Here is a 17,789-nt window from a genome sequence, read left to right on the forward strand (position 1 = left end):
GCATTTACATAGAAACAAGACAAGATGTAAAAATATTACAATTAATATCAACGTTTGAGACACTGTTAACACTGTTTTGCAGTAACAATACCAAGGACAAAAAGTTTGGAAAGCTTTGCTCTTGAGAAATATAAAGCCATCCAAAACCATAAAAACAAGTTACTAGTCCTGCTAACTAAGGAGGAAAAACATACCAACAACTACTACCAATTGAAAAACAAAATTACTCAACATGTAGTGTATGGAAAAAGTTCTCTCTCTCTGTAAAAAAAATGTATATATATACATCTAAATATAGATACATATTGCAACACGCTTGTACTAAAACACAACACAGTGTGCTGCATCAAGCCTGCATTGGTCAGCCAAGCATTACAAAACGAAACAACAAAACAAAACAAAATCAAATTGACACGGAGGTGCAGGGGAAATTACTGAACAATACTGGTTTTTGTATACATGACACCATAAATAAATGAGCTGTAAACCAATGTCCCACCTGGTAATGCATTTCTTTTAATTGAAGAAAGATGTTTATTTTAGTTCTTGATTTGCAAGTTTCTACTATAATATTTATTTTTAGCAAGAAATGTTATGATGTACCTCAAGAGAAAGACAGGGCTTTCTGGAACCTAAAATGATGTTGTTGTAAAATATCTAAATATACCACTTAGAATTATGAAAAGTAATACATTACAAATTATGGGGCTTGCTGTGAAATTTTCATGCATTTGCTATTTTGTAATGACATGAGTTTAAGAAAAGAAAAATTAGGCAAACTTAAGCCCAGTTCAGAAAATCATCTAAAATAGGCCAAAGGCATTTGCTGAACTGGGGCTATTAAAAACAAAAAAGCATGCATTCTTTTTTCATTACATTAAATAAATAAATATATATATATATAAACACAATCTCTTATTTAGCTAGTGCCTTTCAACTACTGCTTTTGGAATAGTCAATGCATTAACCTGGGGGCTGTCAATCAAGGTGGCAGGGACAGGAGTACTGTGGAGGTGATGACCTCTGGGAATGTGAGGAAAAGTTTCAAACACAAACTGTGTACCTTACAGTGTCAGCTACAGTGCTTGAACATGTGTGTGCAGTAACTAAGTTTTATATTCAATGATGCACACCAAGAATCTGAAGGCAGGAACAAACCCGCAAACAATTCCAGATAGCTAAAAGAAAGAAGGTATTTAAGAATCAAGCTTTAAAAGGAGAATATTTTCATAATTGCATGAGGTACATTCATAAATTACATCAACATTTTGATAACCACAAGAAAACCCATCCCTACATTTACAGTGGCAGAAATAACAAATGCAGAAGTAAACTACATTTTTTCTGTGCACTATCAGCTTGAAGAAATACATCAATAAACAAATATTCAAGTCAGCAGCATTACTTGAAAGTGATAAAAGTTAACTAAATTTTAACTTAGTACAAGTTTAAAATTTGGTCTAAGTATCACAAAAAATTTTATAGCATTGTAAACTTTACCATAACTTGTAATTCGTAAAGGGACATTTCTGAATTTACCCTTTCCCCAAAAGGACAGAGCCTTATTTCTTAGCAATAGGTTTAGAAACAGAAAATACACTTCAGACTAGTTTACTCACACACCGTTTAACACAAAATATGTTATTAATGTTGCTGATAGAAGTATTCTTTCCTCATTCCAAAAGCTAAAGTGCAACCAAACATTTTGGTTAAAAAGGTGTTGGCGTTACACACTGCCAATACAGCAGTACCAGATGTTTATGGTTAATATCCAAGTTACTTTCAGTGAAGAGTATTTTCCGCTCTTAAAACTTCTCTTTTTTATTTTGATGGATAACATACCACTGGCAAAAGTAAACACATATCCTGTCTGTTGTTTACATACAGAATTGACTGCTTCCTGTAATGCTGTAGGCATTATCATCCTCATAGGCCTACTACTCAAGGCCAGTACATACTCTTGGCTATCCACCTTGAGCCTCTGACTTTGCCTAAAGTAGGCCTAGTGGGATGGTGCACCTTTACTGCTATTCATTAATTGTATTCCAGTAGCCAAAAAGAAGGCAATGCCCTTTCTCAATTCATGAAGATACTCTCCAATGAGGTAGGATAAACATTGTTTTATTTGATTTTATTATTTTATTTTTACCTCCACTGTGCATCTTCTCCTGTTCACATGGGTTCCCCACACTTTCCACAGCAATTACCTTTTGGGGAAGATCTGCTTTGGGGCAGGCTAATCAAGTGCTGTGGGTAAATTCTTCAAATACAAGTATAAATAAACGAGACAAATGCACACAGTGACTTGCCTCTGAAGGTCTAAAAGCCTGGCCACTACCATTTTTTTTTGTACTCACTATTCTGCCTTGTGTAGCTTCTCCCAGGAGCCCTCCAAAAGTGATTACAGGAGACATACAGGCACAGTATAGGAAAAGAATCGAGGCCAGGCACTGCAGGCTTAATGCATCCTTGAAGTCACTCAAGAAAAAAGGTGCTTTCCTTTGGATGTCAAGTATCAAACCACCAAAAAGCCTAAATAGGTGAGATGAAACTCGTCAAACTGTACACTAAAGGATTCTAGCTAGTTCAAAACTATGGGCTACACAAGACTGCCAGTGCCTACTACCAGCACAAATTAGCTATTTCATTATCCAGATTAAATCATAACACAGTTTAAATATATATGACAATCTTAGCTATTCCGATTCAGTATTTTTCCAAAATATAATCAAACAGATCATCCACATTTTTAAAAGCTGGCTAGGTATGCATATTAAGGGCTAGATACTGAAAAGATATCTTTACAAATACTTTTACCTAATTAAACATTACCTAAGTAATGTTTAAAGGTAAACCTGGTTTATGATACTCAGAACAAGAAACAAGAGCTATATTCTAAACCTCAGCCAAGACCACCACACTGATATGTTTCAATATCAATACTCCAATTGGTAGTTGCAGCTTTGTTTTTGATCCAAATTCACTTCATGAGTATGGTTAAGTCCACAAACATAATAAACCTGAATTTATTTAACAGTGAAAAATTTGGGGCATAGAGATATTTCTAAATGGTACTAATACAAAACCAAATATATACTGATCAGTTGAACTGAGAAAGTTATAAGCAAGAAATCAAAAAAACATTTTTCATTAAAAAAAAAAAATTCAAGACTTAAAATTTAAGTAAAAATTGTATTTGCAAAAAGCTGTATTTACTGTTCTTTGTAAGAACTCTATATTATTTTTAAGGCTTTTGTAATTCACAATAATTTTAACTAGAGATAATTCTGTGGGTAGAAATTATCCAGCTCTATATACTGTACCAGAAAGGAAAGAAACAAGTATAATGAAGCCAAAATGGTCCCTCTTGCAAAGGTATGGGGAAGATGCAAATCACTTGGACATTTATCATTTTAAGGATAAAACCTTTTTACACCTTTTCCAGATCTTTTCAGTTAGTATAATTGCTCATATGACATAAGACAAAGTCTTATCCAGATACATTTCCACTGTTTCAGAGCATTTTGGGAAGTATTTCTGAACTAACAGAGTTAACATAATACAAGTCAAAAATTCCTTCTGCTTTATTTCAGATTTAAAAGAACCTTAACCAAAACAGTATTTTTTTTTCACCACTTTATAGTCCTTGTTGTTTGGCTTCATATACATTCAACAAAACAGGTTTGCATTAATGGAAATTTTTAGTACCTAGCCCAATATTGAAAACTGTACATTCCTACTATAATTACAATAATTGCATGCTCTTGATAATTTTAAATTAAAAATCAGTGCTTAAAATTCAATTAAATTAGGCAGCATCCTATACAAAATCCTTCACAAATGTGTTGAGAAACATTGCCACAGGCTTGAAAATGCTTCAAGCAGATTTCCATTTACAGGCAAGAACCCAACACTTGAAAAGGAAAATGGATGCATACTGTATTTTTTTTTCCTTTTCAAATCTCATCATTAAAGGCTGTGAAGATTTATCACTTCTATTTCTTTGTGGTAGCTAGTATTTAGGGAAGAGAACACACCTTCCAGTTCTCTCAAGTTCAGGTCCAGCATGATGACCTTCTTCTTTGAGAGTCTCTCCTGTAGGAGTAGATCCATTTGGAAACTTAGGTATCTTCCTCTTCTCCTACAACAAAACCCAGCACAAACACATTTTAAGAAGATTACTTTTGAACTAAAAACAATTTAAATAAAGTGTTGAGAAACTCCACATCTTCCAAACCTTTTCATACTCCCAGCTGATCATAAGTTCTTCATTTGCCAAACCCATTACTTATTAAATACAGATGACCAGAGCTGTAGAACACTCCCAAAAAGATCTTATTAGTGGCTTGCACAATGGTATAAATCTTCCCTTTCTACAACAATTACCTCCCTTGAGATATGATGAAACAAAGTCTGCCTTTTCAAAACACAATAAAGGCTCAGCGACGTGGCCTAGAAATCAAAGTTGTTTTTCCCTCAGTCATTTCCAGAGCAGTAGCCTCCAGCTAGCATCAGAAACTGACCTCAGTTTATAACAAATACAGTACTTAGTGAAGTATAAATGAGAAGTCATTCCTCTGTTCAGTAAGCTCCTTGTATGTTTCTTAGCCAATCCTGCATTCCCAAAAAACAATTTTAAAAAAAAATCCATCATCCCTGTTGTTTTTTTTTTTTTTGGGGGGGGGTGGGGGAGGAGGGTTTGGCAACACATCAAGTAGTAGGCTTGCACTACTCATGAAATAGACTGTACTGCTGTTCCTTCTCAATTCCACTGACTCCTCAGATTACAGTTCAACACCAGCATCAACCTTCTGGATCAAGAGCATCAGCCTTTTGATCCCTATAGCAGTTGTAGAGAATAAGAAAGGGAAGAAGCCACAGCTTCCTAAGGTAGCACCTCTCCATTGCTCTTAATTCTAAACCCTGTGGAACCAGGGATCAATCTTGACCTACTTTTATCTATATCATAAACATTCAGTAAACATTACTTGTCAGCCAATATACACTAAAATTTATTTTCAATCAATGGTGCACACAAAGTTTTTATAAGAATTACAGTATTCTTACTGCCCACTGTTAGGTTAATAATAAAATTTACAGTATGAACACAGGTACAATATCACAACTCTTCTTTCACCTCTTTCACCTCATTTCACTGTTTGACAAGGAAATTGATTAAACACAATTTTCTTAAAGACAAAGCAGGAAACTGATCCAATATTTTTTTCATAAATGAATGATCGACTCTTTCTTACAACCTTCTTGATACTTTACTGATGTAAATACTCAGTGAACAATTAACTTGCATTTGGAAATGCATGGGGGGGGGCTCCCTGCTAGATATTTCTTTTCTGTTTTATTTGTTTACCTGGGAAGGAACACTTTTTGGTGGTTCAATTCGTATAGATGGATCCCATTCTCCTGGAGGTAGAACTGTCACTTGGTCTAAAAATTCATCAATTCCTGATAATAAATCATTTCTGTCCTTAGCTTTATAGGCAACATCATGAAAAACCTACAAAGAGAAAGAACCCAACAATCATGTTTTATTTCTTTAAATTCTCAAAGGAGGAAATTATTATAAAGAACACTTGTTTGTTCTTAAGAAAACATGGGAAATTTCTAAAAGGTCAAAGTTTCTGAAGGTTATAAAAGTAGTAAGACTTGCATACTTTTACATTAAGGACAACACGTATGCAAACCTTTATGGATCATAAAACAAGGCTGTTTCATCTTCAAAAAACAAAAAACTTCCAAAATTTCTTAAAACTATAATCGCTAAACATTCACTAAACCAAATTAGTATTGCATTGCCCTAAAATTTTGCCCTACGGTCACTGCAGTGCCATACTGTGCTAAATGAGGACAAAGCTATCCAGAAAACCTAACAACAGAAAAACTATAAACAAGCTTTAAACAGAAAAATTTCTTGAGAAATTTTGTCACTCCTCCAGCTCAATCCAACCTTAAAAATCTCTGAAGAGGTAGAAGTAGTCAATCTTCTTAATGTTCGAAAATAAATAAATAAACAACCAAACCCCACCTCAGCTATAATGTTTCACAGGCCACTACAACACAAACTGTACATTTTACAGAGAGAAAAGAAATGCTAGTTTTGATATTAAAATCCGTCTGCAGAAGATGATCCTAAATGCTAACTGCACATACTGAAGCCTGAATCATTAACCTCCAAAGATCTAAACATTAAGATTTCCTACAGTAAATTGGATAAATTAAAGCCTGATTATGTTTTCTATGTCTTTTTTAGCCACTGAATATTTTTTTCAGTGAACTACAATATTCCTGAAAATCAGGCCACCTGAAAATCAGGATCTGCAACTAAAGCATGCTGAACAAACGCTATATTACAGATTAGTTGCCCACTGTAAAATGACCAGTTTGGTTTACATTCTAAACTTAAATTTTTTTCTAAAATGAAGAATTATTAAGTTATTTAGCTTTAGTAATTCTCAATTCAGTAGATGGCGCTCAATACAAGATGAGAATTAAAACATCCTAATTTTGCTCAGTAGAATGACCACAGTTGAGTCACTGTGGACTTCAAAACTGTCCATCGGGGCTCTATTTCCTAGTAAAATTCTCCTATTAATTATTCAGTCTTGCTTTGATAGAAAATACCTGCTATGACTCAAATGAACTCACTCTCAACTTTTGTCTTAAACTCTCATTTGCTGACATTTTTTTATCAGCACTCTTATCAGATGTAGCTCTATTTAATAGCTTTATTTCCTAATGCAAAAATAAAATAAGTTAACCGAACCTAAGAAAACTTTTCTGAAATACATTATGCAATTCTACAAGGAAAGCAGGAGGAAAAAAAAAAAACAAAAAAAAAACCACATTTTATTGCCATCTAATTCACTAACACAAGAAAAGTTTTTACTATTCTTCATTTAGCCACTTTGATTCCCTTTCTTTAACATGCCACTCCCTAAAACATTTATTGACAAGTCTGTAAATACAGTATTTGTCTTTAAACTACAGATGTTTAAAATACATCACCCACATCATCTGTCATAAGTGTTGCTATTGATCTTCCAATTTCATGATACTGCGGAGCTTTTCCTGCTGGTCCCAGCAATAAAAACAAAAACCTACAGAGAAATCAAACAATAAGAATTTCAGAGACTTCTTTCATAGTAATGTTTGAAGAAATTCTGCTGGTAAAACAGAGATGTCTTCTTTGCCATTTCAGATCTCATAGACTGCCACAAAACTAAGAAAAGACCTCTATGTTAATACTGGAACTCTTTTAGAACAAAAATTACTTTGGAATCTTAATTAGATATAATTTTTCAACTTCTTACAATAAATAAATAAATATATAATAAGCATATATATTCATTATAAGAGGTTGAATATACACATTTATAGTAAGAAGCTGAATATAGTTAATAGCATTTCTTCTGCCATTCTCAATGGCGAAGAGCCCACAGACAGGGCTTCAGAGCTTTAGGACGTGTTCAAAGTTTTATGATGTTCAGCCCGAAATGGGAGTCAAGCCCCTCTCAATTTCTGACAAGGTGCACCACAAAATGGTTTTACAGATGTATTTCAAGCAACACATCAGAAATACTCATAGGCATATCCTGGATCTTGTGTCAGTGGAAGAAAAGGGATTCTACATTTTGGACTACTACTAAAAAGGTGGAAGTTACATTTTAGGAGAGAAGTCCAATCTGGGGGTGGGACACAGAACATGCTATCAGATAAGCTCCGTTTCCACTCACAATTATCAGAACATCACTAGCAGAATTATTATTGTTGTTTTTATAAAAACAGGGCTAGTACTTAAAAGTTCAAAAGGATATAAAACTAAGAGTAAACTTCAGCAAATGTTTTTACTATATTCTGTGAAAACAACGCTCCCATGTCAAAAAAGCAGCACTTCCATTTCAAGGCACAAAAAGTTCAATGTTCTGTTTATTGTCTACAATAAACAAAATTGAGATTGTATCCTCAGAATAAAATATGCTATTCCATATATGCCAGCCTGTATCATTCTGAAAAATTTAAGACTGGAAAATTTTAGCTCCATTAGTAGAATAATCTGTTTGGATTTCCCAAGAACCATCATGAGCTCTTTTGGTAACTACCATCTCAAAATTCCGACACTGAAGCAAACATTGCCAAGACTATTTTTGCCTGTTGTTATGGTACATGGGCTGAAATAATGAAGACAGACACACGCTTTAGAAATTTTTAAAATAAATAAATAAAACCCACATATTTACAGACTGTTGCCAAACACCATATTGTTGTATGTAACAATGCAGCAATGTGTGTAGAAAATGGTCTCCTCTAGGGCTGAGGTATGACCAAACACTCTGTTACAGTGTTCAACCTAAGTCTAGATTTTCAAAGCTGACAGTCTGAGATTCTGTATGTACCCTACTTTAGATGTGAAACATTATTAGCTTATACTACAGGTTTACTTGTACAAAAAGTAAAGCCAGACTTTCCAGGCATTTATTTACCGTGTAGGTACCGGAACTTCTGTGAGGCCTGAGAGAAGCACAGCAGGAGAGAGCCTCACAAAAGCAATAATGGGTCTTTCTAAAAAATCTACTTCTCCCACTAACACATTTGATGCTTCTGCTCCTGAAGGAATTTTCCTCATGAAGTTCATGTCAACCTAGTCATGTGAAAATGAAACAAGTGCATTTGTTAACATAAACTCTAACACATAAAATCTTGGCTTATCAGTACTTACTGGACATAAAAGCTACAACGAAAAATATAAAAGCAAAATAAATACCCCCAAAACATGGAAAAGACAGACATGTGTATAAAATATCAGCCTGCCAGTTATTAATAATGAATTATTTTTATACGTACAATTACTACTTCCTATTATATTCTAAAAGACTCCAGACCGCATAACCATCTTTCTAAGATTACTTATCATGACAAACATATTGTGACAAGACATGCTTAAATGAAGCACAATCAACTACGGAGAGTTCATGTAATCACTCGTGGTTTCTGGGATGCAGTTATTTCACAGTTGTGTATTTCAAATATATTAGGAAGTTGTAATTTTGAAAAAGAATTTGTATGTTTACATTTCATCCACTAAGAGTGACAGCTGAAAGATCTAAGCTTTCACTTCTGCACATCATTTCAGAAAAGCACATGAACTCTTTCGTCCACACATATTACATGCACAAGCACCAATGACACCGCTATCTAGAGAACTTACAGATGGCCTCTTGAGTCCCACACCAAGTGTGCCACAACTACAGTGCCAGGAGATTGACTCCTGCTCAACAGGAGACAAGGCAGGTGTACAGAAGGACAGGCCAAGCAAAAACACAAAAACTGTGACAGAGGAGCAAGAATAAATGGCACCTGCTATCATCAGATGAGAACTACAATGTAAGTTCCCTTTGCTTAAGCATAATTATTTAACGTGGCAAACAAATTTTCTTTGTGTTACACAATACAGATGACACTACAGACTGATTATTACAGTAATGGCCATAATGCAACTTACCCAGCAAATTTTAATGATCAAAGAGGCATGGAATGAATTTATAGTACAAAAGATTTGATTCATAATGTAATATTATACACTCCTAGTGATTAAGATGAACAGTAATTTTTGTATAGCAAACTCAAAGAATGAATTCCCTGTAAGGGCTACGTGCCTGCTCTCAAATAAAAGCACCTAGGAGAAAGCACTTCCACATTGTTTTCATAAGCCTTTATAGCAGACCTGAAAACATCACCTTTTACATGAGAAAGTACAGAGGCTACACTTAAGTTAACAAAATACCAAAAAGTTCATCAACCACCAAACTAGAAGTTCAGTCCCATTGAGTTACAGAACATTTGACGTATTTAGCATATGCCACATTCTGATACTATGCACCACTTGTATGCAACTAAGACTGTAGTAAGAGCTAATGCAATTTTTGCTACATAGCTCTTGTGCTAAAAACAAAGGCATGTAATGTGATTTACCTTACTAAAATCAACAGTGCTGTTTTCTCTGCTTCCACCTGTCCCAGTACCTTTAACCTCTCCACTCTTCCCATTGTCCAAATTTCCAGGTGCTGACTGAGGAGATGCTAACAGTCCTAAATTCAAATAAAGGAGATAAGCTCAAAATGGCATTGAAAGTGAATGAAGGATGCAATGTATTAAAACAAACTGTGGCAGCTCACTTAAAGCAAATGTGCAAGTTATTCAGAGTGCTCTACATTAGTATCATAAATGCAACATTAACAATTCGCTGTGCTCTCAAAATAACAATACAATTAAAATAAATAAAAAGTAAATATTGCCTTAGGCAATATGATGGCCATTTGTAGAGCTGTCATTAGAAAGGGAGATTCTGATTGTAGAAAAATTTAACAAATGTTGACATTTTAACTGTAACCAACCCAGTAGTTGTTAGACAGCATCTTCACTGTATTTAGAAGACCTTAAATACCAAACACTATTACCAATAACCTTGCTGTGTAGCAGGTATTCCAATTGTAAAAAGATTGGTAGCCCTCAGGCTACAACTATAAGAAGCAATACCAATTGTAAAATAAACCCATTCAAGCAAATAGCATCGTACATACAAACCGTGACTTCAATCAGCACAACAAAGCTCTTAGTCTTAATCCAACCAGATGATTACTGTACTAAATAGTCTCTTTAGCATATTAGCTGAACAGTCGTGCACAGTGAAGATACTCAAGTTAAATGTTCACCATCCCTCTGATATCTACACCAGGACAAAATAATTTTAGCTTAGCAAGCTATGCAACACTGAATTGCATGTTTGGTGAAGGGTGCAAAAACTAAGTGACTCAAGTGTTCTAATATACCAACTTTCATGTTGCCATAGTCAGCCCTGCACAAGTAGCACTTAAACTGGTCTAAGGATGCATAACTAAACCTAAATCCTATTTTTTGGATTACAGAGTGTTCCTCTGTTCAGTTCAATGTGTATTGGAGGAGCATTTTGCATTAACTGTCTAAACTAGACCTTTCAGATATGGCGTTAAGCTTGCCTTAACATCCTTCCAAAACAACTTAACAAAGCCTAAAGCCTGTATTTTGTGCAGAAAGTTTCTATTTAGATCAATTATCACTCCAGTCAAAATAAAACCCACGTCCTCAGTGACTACCTTCTGGCTACTGTTCTACTCTAACTACTGCTGGAAATGCACAGTTGCTTCCCTCCATGCTTACTGTTTAGCAACTTGTGGTTATTTAACACTTCAAATTACAACTAAATTCATTTTATTAGTTCCCCAAATTTATTTCCAAAAAACTCTTTCAAAGTGCCATCATCAATCAAAAACATGCAGAATTTTCAGTTCTATAGCTTATATGAGTTTAAGTGGTGTGGTCAGTTTTTCCTGAAGCAAAAAAGCAAATGAAGTTAATAAGCTGTAACTTCCTTTGTGAAATCTAATCATGCACAAGTAATGAGTTAACATAAATAATATACTCAGTTAGTTTAACCAATCATAATCGTTTTCTACCCTTCAACACTTAAGCATACCTATTCCAACAGAATTATGTCCATACAGACAATAGTCATTAAATAGAGAAGTTTTAAAGACAAAGTCACATCACATTTCCCCTTGAAGAAATACTTTGGTTTTTGTCTTTTAAAATTAAAACGCAGCAGGTGAAAAAAAATATAGGACTTACTCCTAAAAATCAAATATGTAAAAGCCTTCTGAATTGTATTTCAATTAGTAGACTTCCATAAAAGTTGTTCTGAACATTATTTTATAAAGCTTTATAACACAATTAGCAGGGAATTAAGAGATCTCACGTAAAAAGCTCCTTAGCTGTTATTCACAGGGATTACAATTCACAAGCACCGTTAAACTTTTAAGTGTTCGTCTTTAGCTCTGACACAGTTGTCCTCCTAGCTCAACCTACAAAATTCATAATGCAACCATTTCAAAGTTTGAAAAAAAATAAAGCTGCTCTTGATAGATGACAAAAAAAAAAATAATAATTTTAAAGGGAATTTTTTGCCTGCTTCACTTTATATAAACTGATGACTGGTTGCTAAAAATCAAGTGGCAGGTTAAGAGTGTGCCCACCTGACTTCCTTTTATAGGAAATCACATCAATTTCAGTATCCTTTCAGCTATTTACAAAAGAGTAAGAAAATAAAAACTGAATAGCACAAGGACAGAAGAATGCTGAAAAGAAAGACATCTATTAGCAAATTAAAACACTTCACTGAGAGAAGGCAAACTCAATTATCAAGATGTGGAAAAAGTATGCAGACTGCAATATTCAGAATTACAGACCATAATCCCTAAATGGAATGAACTCAGACAAGTGGGTTTTTCTGACAAGGAAGATGACTTTTACTTCAGAGTCCCATTCTGAGTCTGTCTCACAGGACAGAGATCAGCTCAGTTACAGGCCAGAAATCATAGTCTGAGAATGTCTTTAAAAGCATCTGAAGGGAAAACGTCTCTCTGTGGTCAGACGATGTCTCAAATTAAAAACTGGGAGTGGGGAGAAAACCAACAGAAAACAAAACCGTGTTCCATCATTATTGGTGTGGAATTCTCTGGAAAGATATTTACTTAAGGACTAACTGGGAAATCATGGCTTTCAGATTTTTCAGTTATGAGAAACAGCCCCTTGAGGGGCAAGAGTAATATGAATGTGACTTGGAGGTTCTGGTGGAAAGTTTTAACAGCGATAGAGTAATAGCATCAAGTATTCAATCTTCATTTGTTTGCTTTCTGTTGGGTTCTTGAGATCTTGAGTCTGGAACTCCTGTCAGATGAGTAGAAAATAAGAGAACTGAAAACTGATTACAGCTGTTACTTTACTTCTGGTTTTCAATTATCTTAGAAACGTCATCCATAAGAGAGATCGGCCTTCATGTGAATTCTCTTTGTGTTCCTTCACAGAGGCAGAGAGGGATCTGTGTTCACTTTTCTGAATTGAAATAAGGTTGGAAATCTCAACTCAAGATCATAGTCTGTAAAATAACCTACTCTTTCCTTTCAAGCAGCATCGCTGCAAAATGTGAAAAACCAGATAACCACAGCCTTTTCTGTTAGCTTATTTTTACTGCTCTATCTAACGGTGTGCTCTGCTTTACACTGAAACTAATCCTAGTAAAGAGATGAACAGATAAAGTTGGAAGAGTGGGGAAAAAAAGGGATATTTACACTAAACACATTCAAACAACAAAACAAATTGTATTTTTCAAATATTTTTCAAATAACTTTTCAAATACAGTTTGTGCACAGCAGCAGCTCAGGGTGAACTACATTCCAACAATCTTTCAGTCTAACTACTAAATAAGAAAGGAAGGAAAGCAAGAAAAACTTCCCTGATGAAAGACTTGGGTGAAAGCAGCTTCTGTTGTTGTTTGTTTTAAATACACGTAGATACAATGCAGAAAAACCTAAAAGTTAAATTATGTCAGGAAAGTTCTTAAAAAGAAAGAAAGCAAGGTTATCCCTTAAAAAAAAAAACAAAACAAAACACAAGATTTATCCAGGAGTATCCTGAAGTCTCTGTGTAGGTGATGATTTTGCCAACAGCAAAGCAAGTATTACATTAAATACAGTAGGCTAATAAATACGCTAAGTAAGCAAGCTAATAAATTAATGAACTCTGACCTAGGAATGTTCTGAACTACCATACCTTACTATTGCATATCAAATAACAAAATAATATCTGATGTTGAAACACTTCACTAATGGAAAGTTACCTGAAACAGGTATAGATGCATTGAATTTGCCAGTTCCATCAAACTGCTATATTTTATAATAGTCCTGTTTTTTAAAAGCACAAAAGCAAAAATAAATCTGCTCAATGACTTCATAATAAAAATATAATCTATGGATAAGACTGACTACTGCATTCTTCCTAATTCTTTCAATAATCACTATAATATTTCACTATAACTTAGGCTGTAGCTACCTCTGGATATCAATCACTTGTGTAAAATATTGCTTCATCCAATGACAAAAATACAATAAAAACAAAACCTGGCAAGGACTGTGAGTGATAGAAAAAGGCCACCATTTTTGACATTCTGCTAAATATATTAAGTTTTAAAACCTTATTCTTTTTCAACTATGCCAATGAAGGTTAAATAAATAATTTTTTCGCAAGCTTTCATTAAAAAAGCTAAAAAGTTAGAAGTGCTGACAAGAAAACAGTCACAAGTGAGAAGAAATAAAACATGCAGGCAGAAGTAACTGTTATCACAATCCTCTGTGCCCAAGTTATGTGCCAAAAACATCACAGTGCAGTGATCCCGATGCACAAAGCATCACACGTGGATAGATTAAATTTCGATAGTTGCCTGATGTTTTGCCAACATTCTCCTCTGTCTTCTCTTCCTGGCTTTCCTGCACTTCTAAGTCCTCCTCAGGTGGGTGGATAATTACTGAAGGAATATCCTTGCCCTGAAGTGGACTTGGCTGGGCACTTGTGATTGGCAGGTGGCTGCAGGTAGGACTGGAGGGTGGTGTGTTTTGAGGGGTAGTTACAGGGGTTGTACACCTTGAGGTTGCCGGGGTTCCAGCTCTTGAAGAGGGAAGAAGGTAATTGAGAAGAACTGACAAACGGTTTTCTCCTCTCAGGGAAATATTTGAGGCAGAGAGACCTCTTCGCAAAGAGTGGCGGGAGGCTGAAAGGCCTTCCCCTGAGATAAAACAAATGAAACACCATGAGGCTTACAACAGGGAAATACTAAATCAGAGAAACAAACATGGATTAACAATTTACATAGTAAATTGCAAGCTTCACGGGCCAAAAGCGTCACACTCATGCAAGTAAGACAAGGTGAGAGCAGATCTGATTTTTGACATTAGAAAAGTCAGAAGTTACTCGGAAGTATAAATCAGAACACTAAAGAAATGTGGGAGAAGATATTGTTTTAAAATACACAACATTTTTTTTAATAGCAGAACAAAACTAAAAAAGAGTATCTCTTGAAAATGACTCTTCATGTCTCCTAGAACTTATTCCAAATCACACAGCAGCTACCTCTAATGCCATCAAGAAAACCTACCTTAAAAGTCATTAGCAGTTAATACATTACAAGAGTTCACCATTAATTGCATTCATTAAGTGTAATTAATTTTTTTTATGAAAATATTTTTAAAAACAACATGATCAAACTACCAAATCATGTTACATGCAACTGTCTTCCTACAAAGGTCTTGTTTTAAGTGTAAGTTTTCTAGCCAGGTGTAGTCTTAAACAGGTTATAAAGAGGAATTTACATGGTTCCTTCTCCATCTTTTTTTTACTATGACTTACCAAATACCCCCCATTTGCCTAAAACCAAACACATCTCTCCAAAATTCACTGTCACTTCTCTTCCCCTATCCAGTCTCCACTGGATTCATCCCCACTATTTTCATGTTAAAGAGAATATTCTTGTCATAGGTCCTTCAAGATTTCAGTTTGTAATGTGTTCTAATTCTTTCTAAAGCAGGAATAGAGACAGTATCTTCATATTTCCATTAGAATGTTTAGTGCTATCCACAAAAAAAAAAAAAAAAAAAAAAAAAAAAAAAAAGAGAGAGAGAGAGAAAGAAAAAAAAAACACTTTTCCTGAGATGAAAGTTGCCTTGAGAAGAGAAACATTTACTTCTCCTACAATTCGTGAAATCAAAGCCATGCTCTTTTCACATAATACGCCAGCAAGCAAAACCAAACTAGACATATTTAGTCTCACATTTGTACTAGGCACTATACAGAGACCAATACACCAGGCAACTCCAGAACAAGTTGCAAGACAGAGGCACAGAAAGCATACCTAGGTAAGTGTCACACACATTCCCCTGCAGCATGGAAAAGTGGGTCTTACAGATACAAACGATTTAAAATAAGAACTGAAGTCTTAGAGTTGAGCTATTCTAATGGCAACACAGTGAAGTCACGAGGGCCAGCAAAGCATATTGGTTGATTTTATTAGGGTTAATCAATAAGGATAACCGCCGCTTGCAACACTGGAGGGCCCAGGTTCGAATCCCCCCTGTGGCGCAAGTGGTAGAACTGCCACTCTGCTACACTAGAGGGCTCGAATCCCGGGAGTTGGACTCGATGATCTCTAAGGTCCCTTCCAACTCGCACGATACTATGATACTATGATCTATACTGGACTTGTAAGGATGTCTGAGTTATGAACATTGGATGTCCTAAAACTCAACAAGGTGCCTAAGAATTATTATACGCATGTGTTTGTTTTACCTTTTTAGTAGAGGATGACTATATGACAATAAAGGAAACGTTAGCAAGCATATGAAAAGTCAATACTGGGGATGTAACTGTTAAATAATCGGTAAAACCAAGTTTATATTGGGAACTTTCACATTTGCTAAACAAAAAAGAGAGTCAGAAGTGATATGGGAGAAATTGTGCTTCTAATCAGTCACATTTCCTTTCTAGGAAAAACTGATTCTGAAACTATCAGTGAAAAGTATGAATCATTTACTCACTAGCTAAGAATATGCATCAGAAAGTTTGGGCTTGAGAACACTCCACAGATGTACTGAACCTGGATTCAACCCAAAAAGCACTTAACTAAGCAAGAGCGCATGTTTTAAGAAATGAGATATTTCCAAAGACTGGAAACTTTGTTGCAAGGAGTGACTCATGAAATCAGTATTAAGTTTTCACTATACTAATAAATTCAGCTTCAAATGGCTTAGTTAATGCAAAGTATAAAAACAAACAAACAAAAAAAAAAAATCAGGGATTGAAACAAGCCATAAAAAGAAAAGTAAACTGCTCTGTATTTTATAGTCACTAAAAATATTGCATATATTTTTCCTGAGCATTTTCTTTTTCCTCCCCCAGATAGATCTTTCTATAGAAAACATGGCAAGAACAGTGTCCTAGATAAAACTGATTTCTTCACTATTAGAATAGTGAGCTCTCTCACCATGTAAACATAACACAGAATTAAAAGTCAGTAATTGTCAGCATCACTGAACTCACGACTTGACCACAAAGCAAAATCTCTTGCATAAGCTAAATAAGCAAGCAGTAGCTACCTGACAAATGTATGAAACTACGCCACAATGATGAAATTCCTCAAACATTATGCATTTTATTCAAGCGTACCCTAAGAAGCATTAGGGCCAATGTGCATCTAATTCTACACTTCAAAATAATAATGCATGCTACATATACAGGCAGGAGAGAAGCATTTGAGTGAATTCAAAAATATACAGAAATACCATCCATAGCTACGCATGGCATTCATTGTTACTATTAGTTCATTGCTTATTGAGAAGAAAACACTTATCTGTAATTATCAGCTGAATTTTCCTTCATCTCCCAGTGAAAACACTATATAACAGGTTAGAACAAATTGGACACTACAACTTATCTCACCATTTCTTTCAAGCAAGTGAGGGTCAGAATGTTTCTTGCCTATATCTGCGAAAGATCGAACCAAGGGAATCCGATTGCTGAATTTTTTCTCATTCTGATGATGGTGCCTTTTTAGAAGTGCCACTCTCACATTCTCCCTTATGGATTCATCCAGTTGGCCAGAAGCAATCATGTTGTCCAAGACCATATCTACAGAACAGCAACAACAGAAAGATGAAATTTTTATACATGTAGCTATCCCCTCCACACACCCAAACTCTGTAGTTCCAACAAATCATATGAAAAAGCAGAAATAAGGATAATAATCTGTGGCAGAGTGTACTTCCATAACAGCACTAAACATTAACTTAAAACAAATTCATGCACTCTCTTCATATGTTCCAGATCTACCTAAAATATTTGCACTGCTTATGCAG

General features: G+C 35.0%; 1 protein-coding gene across 4 annotated transcripts in view; it reads right to left on the reverse strand.

Moving 5' to 3' along the window:
* Nucleotides 1-17,789, reverse strand: part of SLC4A7 (solute carrier family 4 member 7) — a 78,454-nt gene that overhangs the window by 16,545 nt on the left and 44,120 nt on the right. The window contains exons 6-14 of one of the 4 annotated variants that reach the window (XM_072327567.1): nucleotides 17,374-17,562; nucleotides 14,327-14,668; nucleotides 9,988-10,103; nucleotides 9,224-9,283; nucleotides 8,499-8,656; nucleotides 7,028-7,115; nucleotides 5,369-5,515; nucleotides 4,038-4,141; nucleotides 2,358-2,532 (exon numbers count right to left, since the gene is read on the reverse strand). In XM_072327567.1, coding sequence (XP_072183668.1) covers nucleotides 2,358-2,532; nucleotides 4,038-4,141; nucleotides 5,369-5,515; nucleotides 7,028-7,115; nucleotides 8,499-8,656; nucleotides 9,224-9,283; nucleotides 9,988-10,103; nucleotides 14,327-14,668; nucleotides 17,374-17,562 — 1,379 coding nt within the window. The remainder of the gene's footprint in view (nucleotides 1-2,357; nucleotides 2,533-4,037; nucleotides 4,142-5,368; nucleotides 5,516-7,027; nucleotides 7,116-8,498; nucleotides 8,657-9,223; nucleotides 9,284-9,987; nucleotides 10,104-14,326; nucleotides 14,669-17,373; nucleotides 17,563-17,789) is intronic. The other 3 variants (XM_072327564.1, XM_072327566.1, XM_072327565.1) reach the window with 3 other exon arrangements.

Source organism: Excalfactoria chinensis, chromosome 2 (genome assembly GCF_039878825.1).
Source record: "Excalfactoria chinensis isolate bCotChi1 chromosome 2, bCotChi1.hap2, whole genome shotgun sequence".
Lineage (NCBI taxonomy): Eukaryota > Metazoa > Chordata > Aves > Galliformes > Phasianidae > Excalfactoria > Excalfactoria chinensis.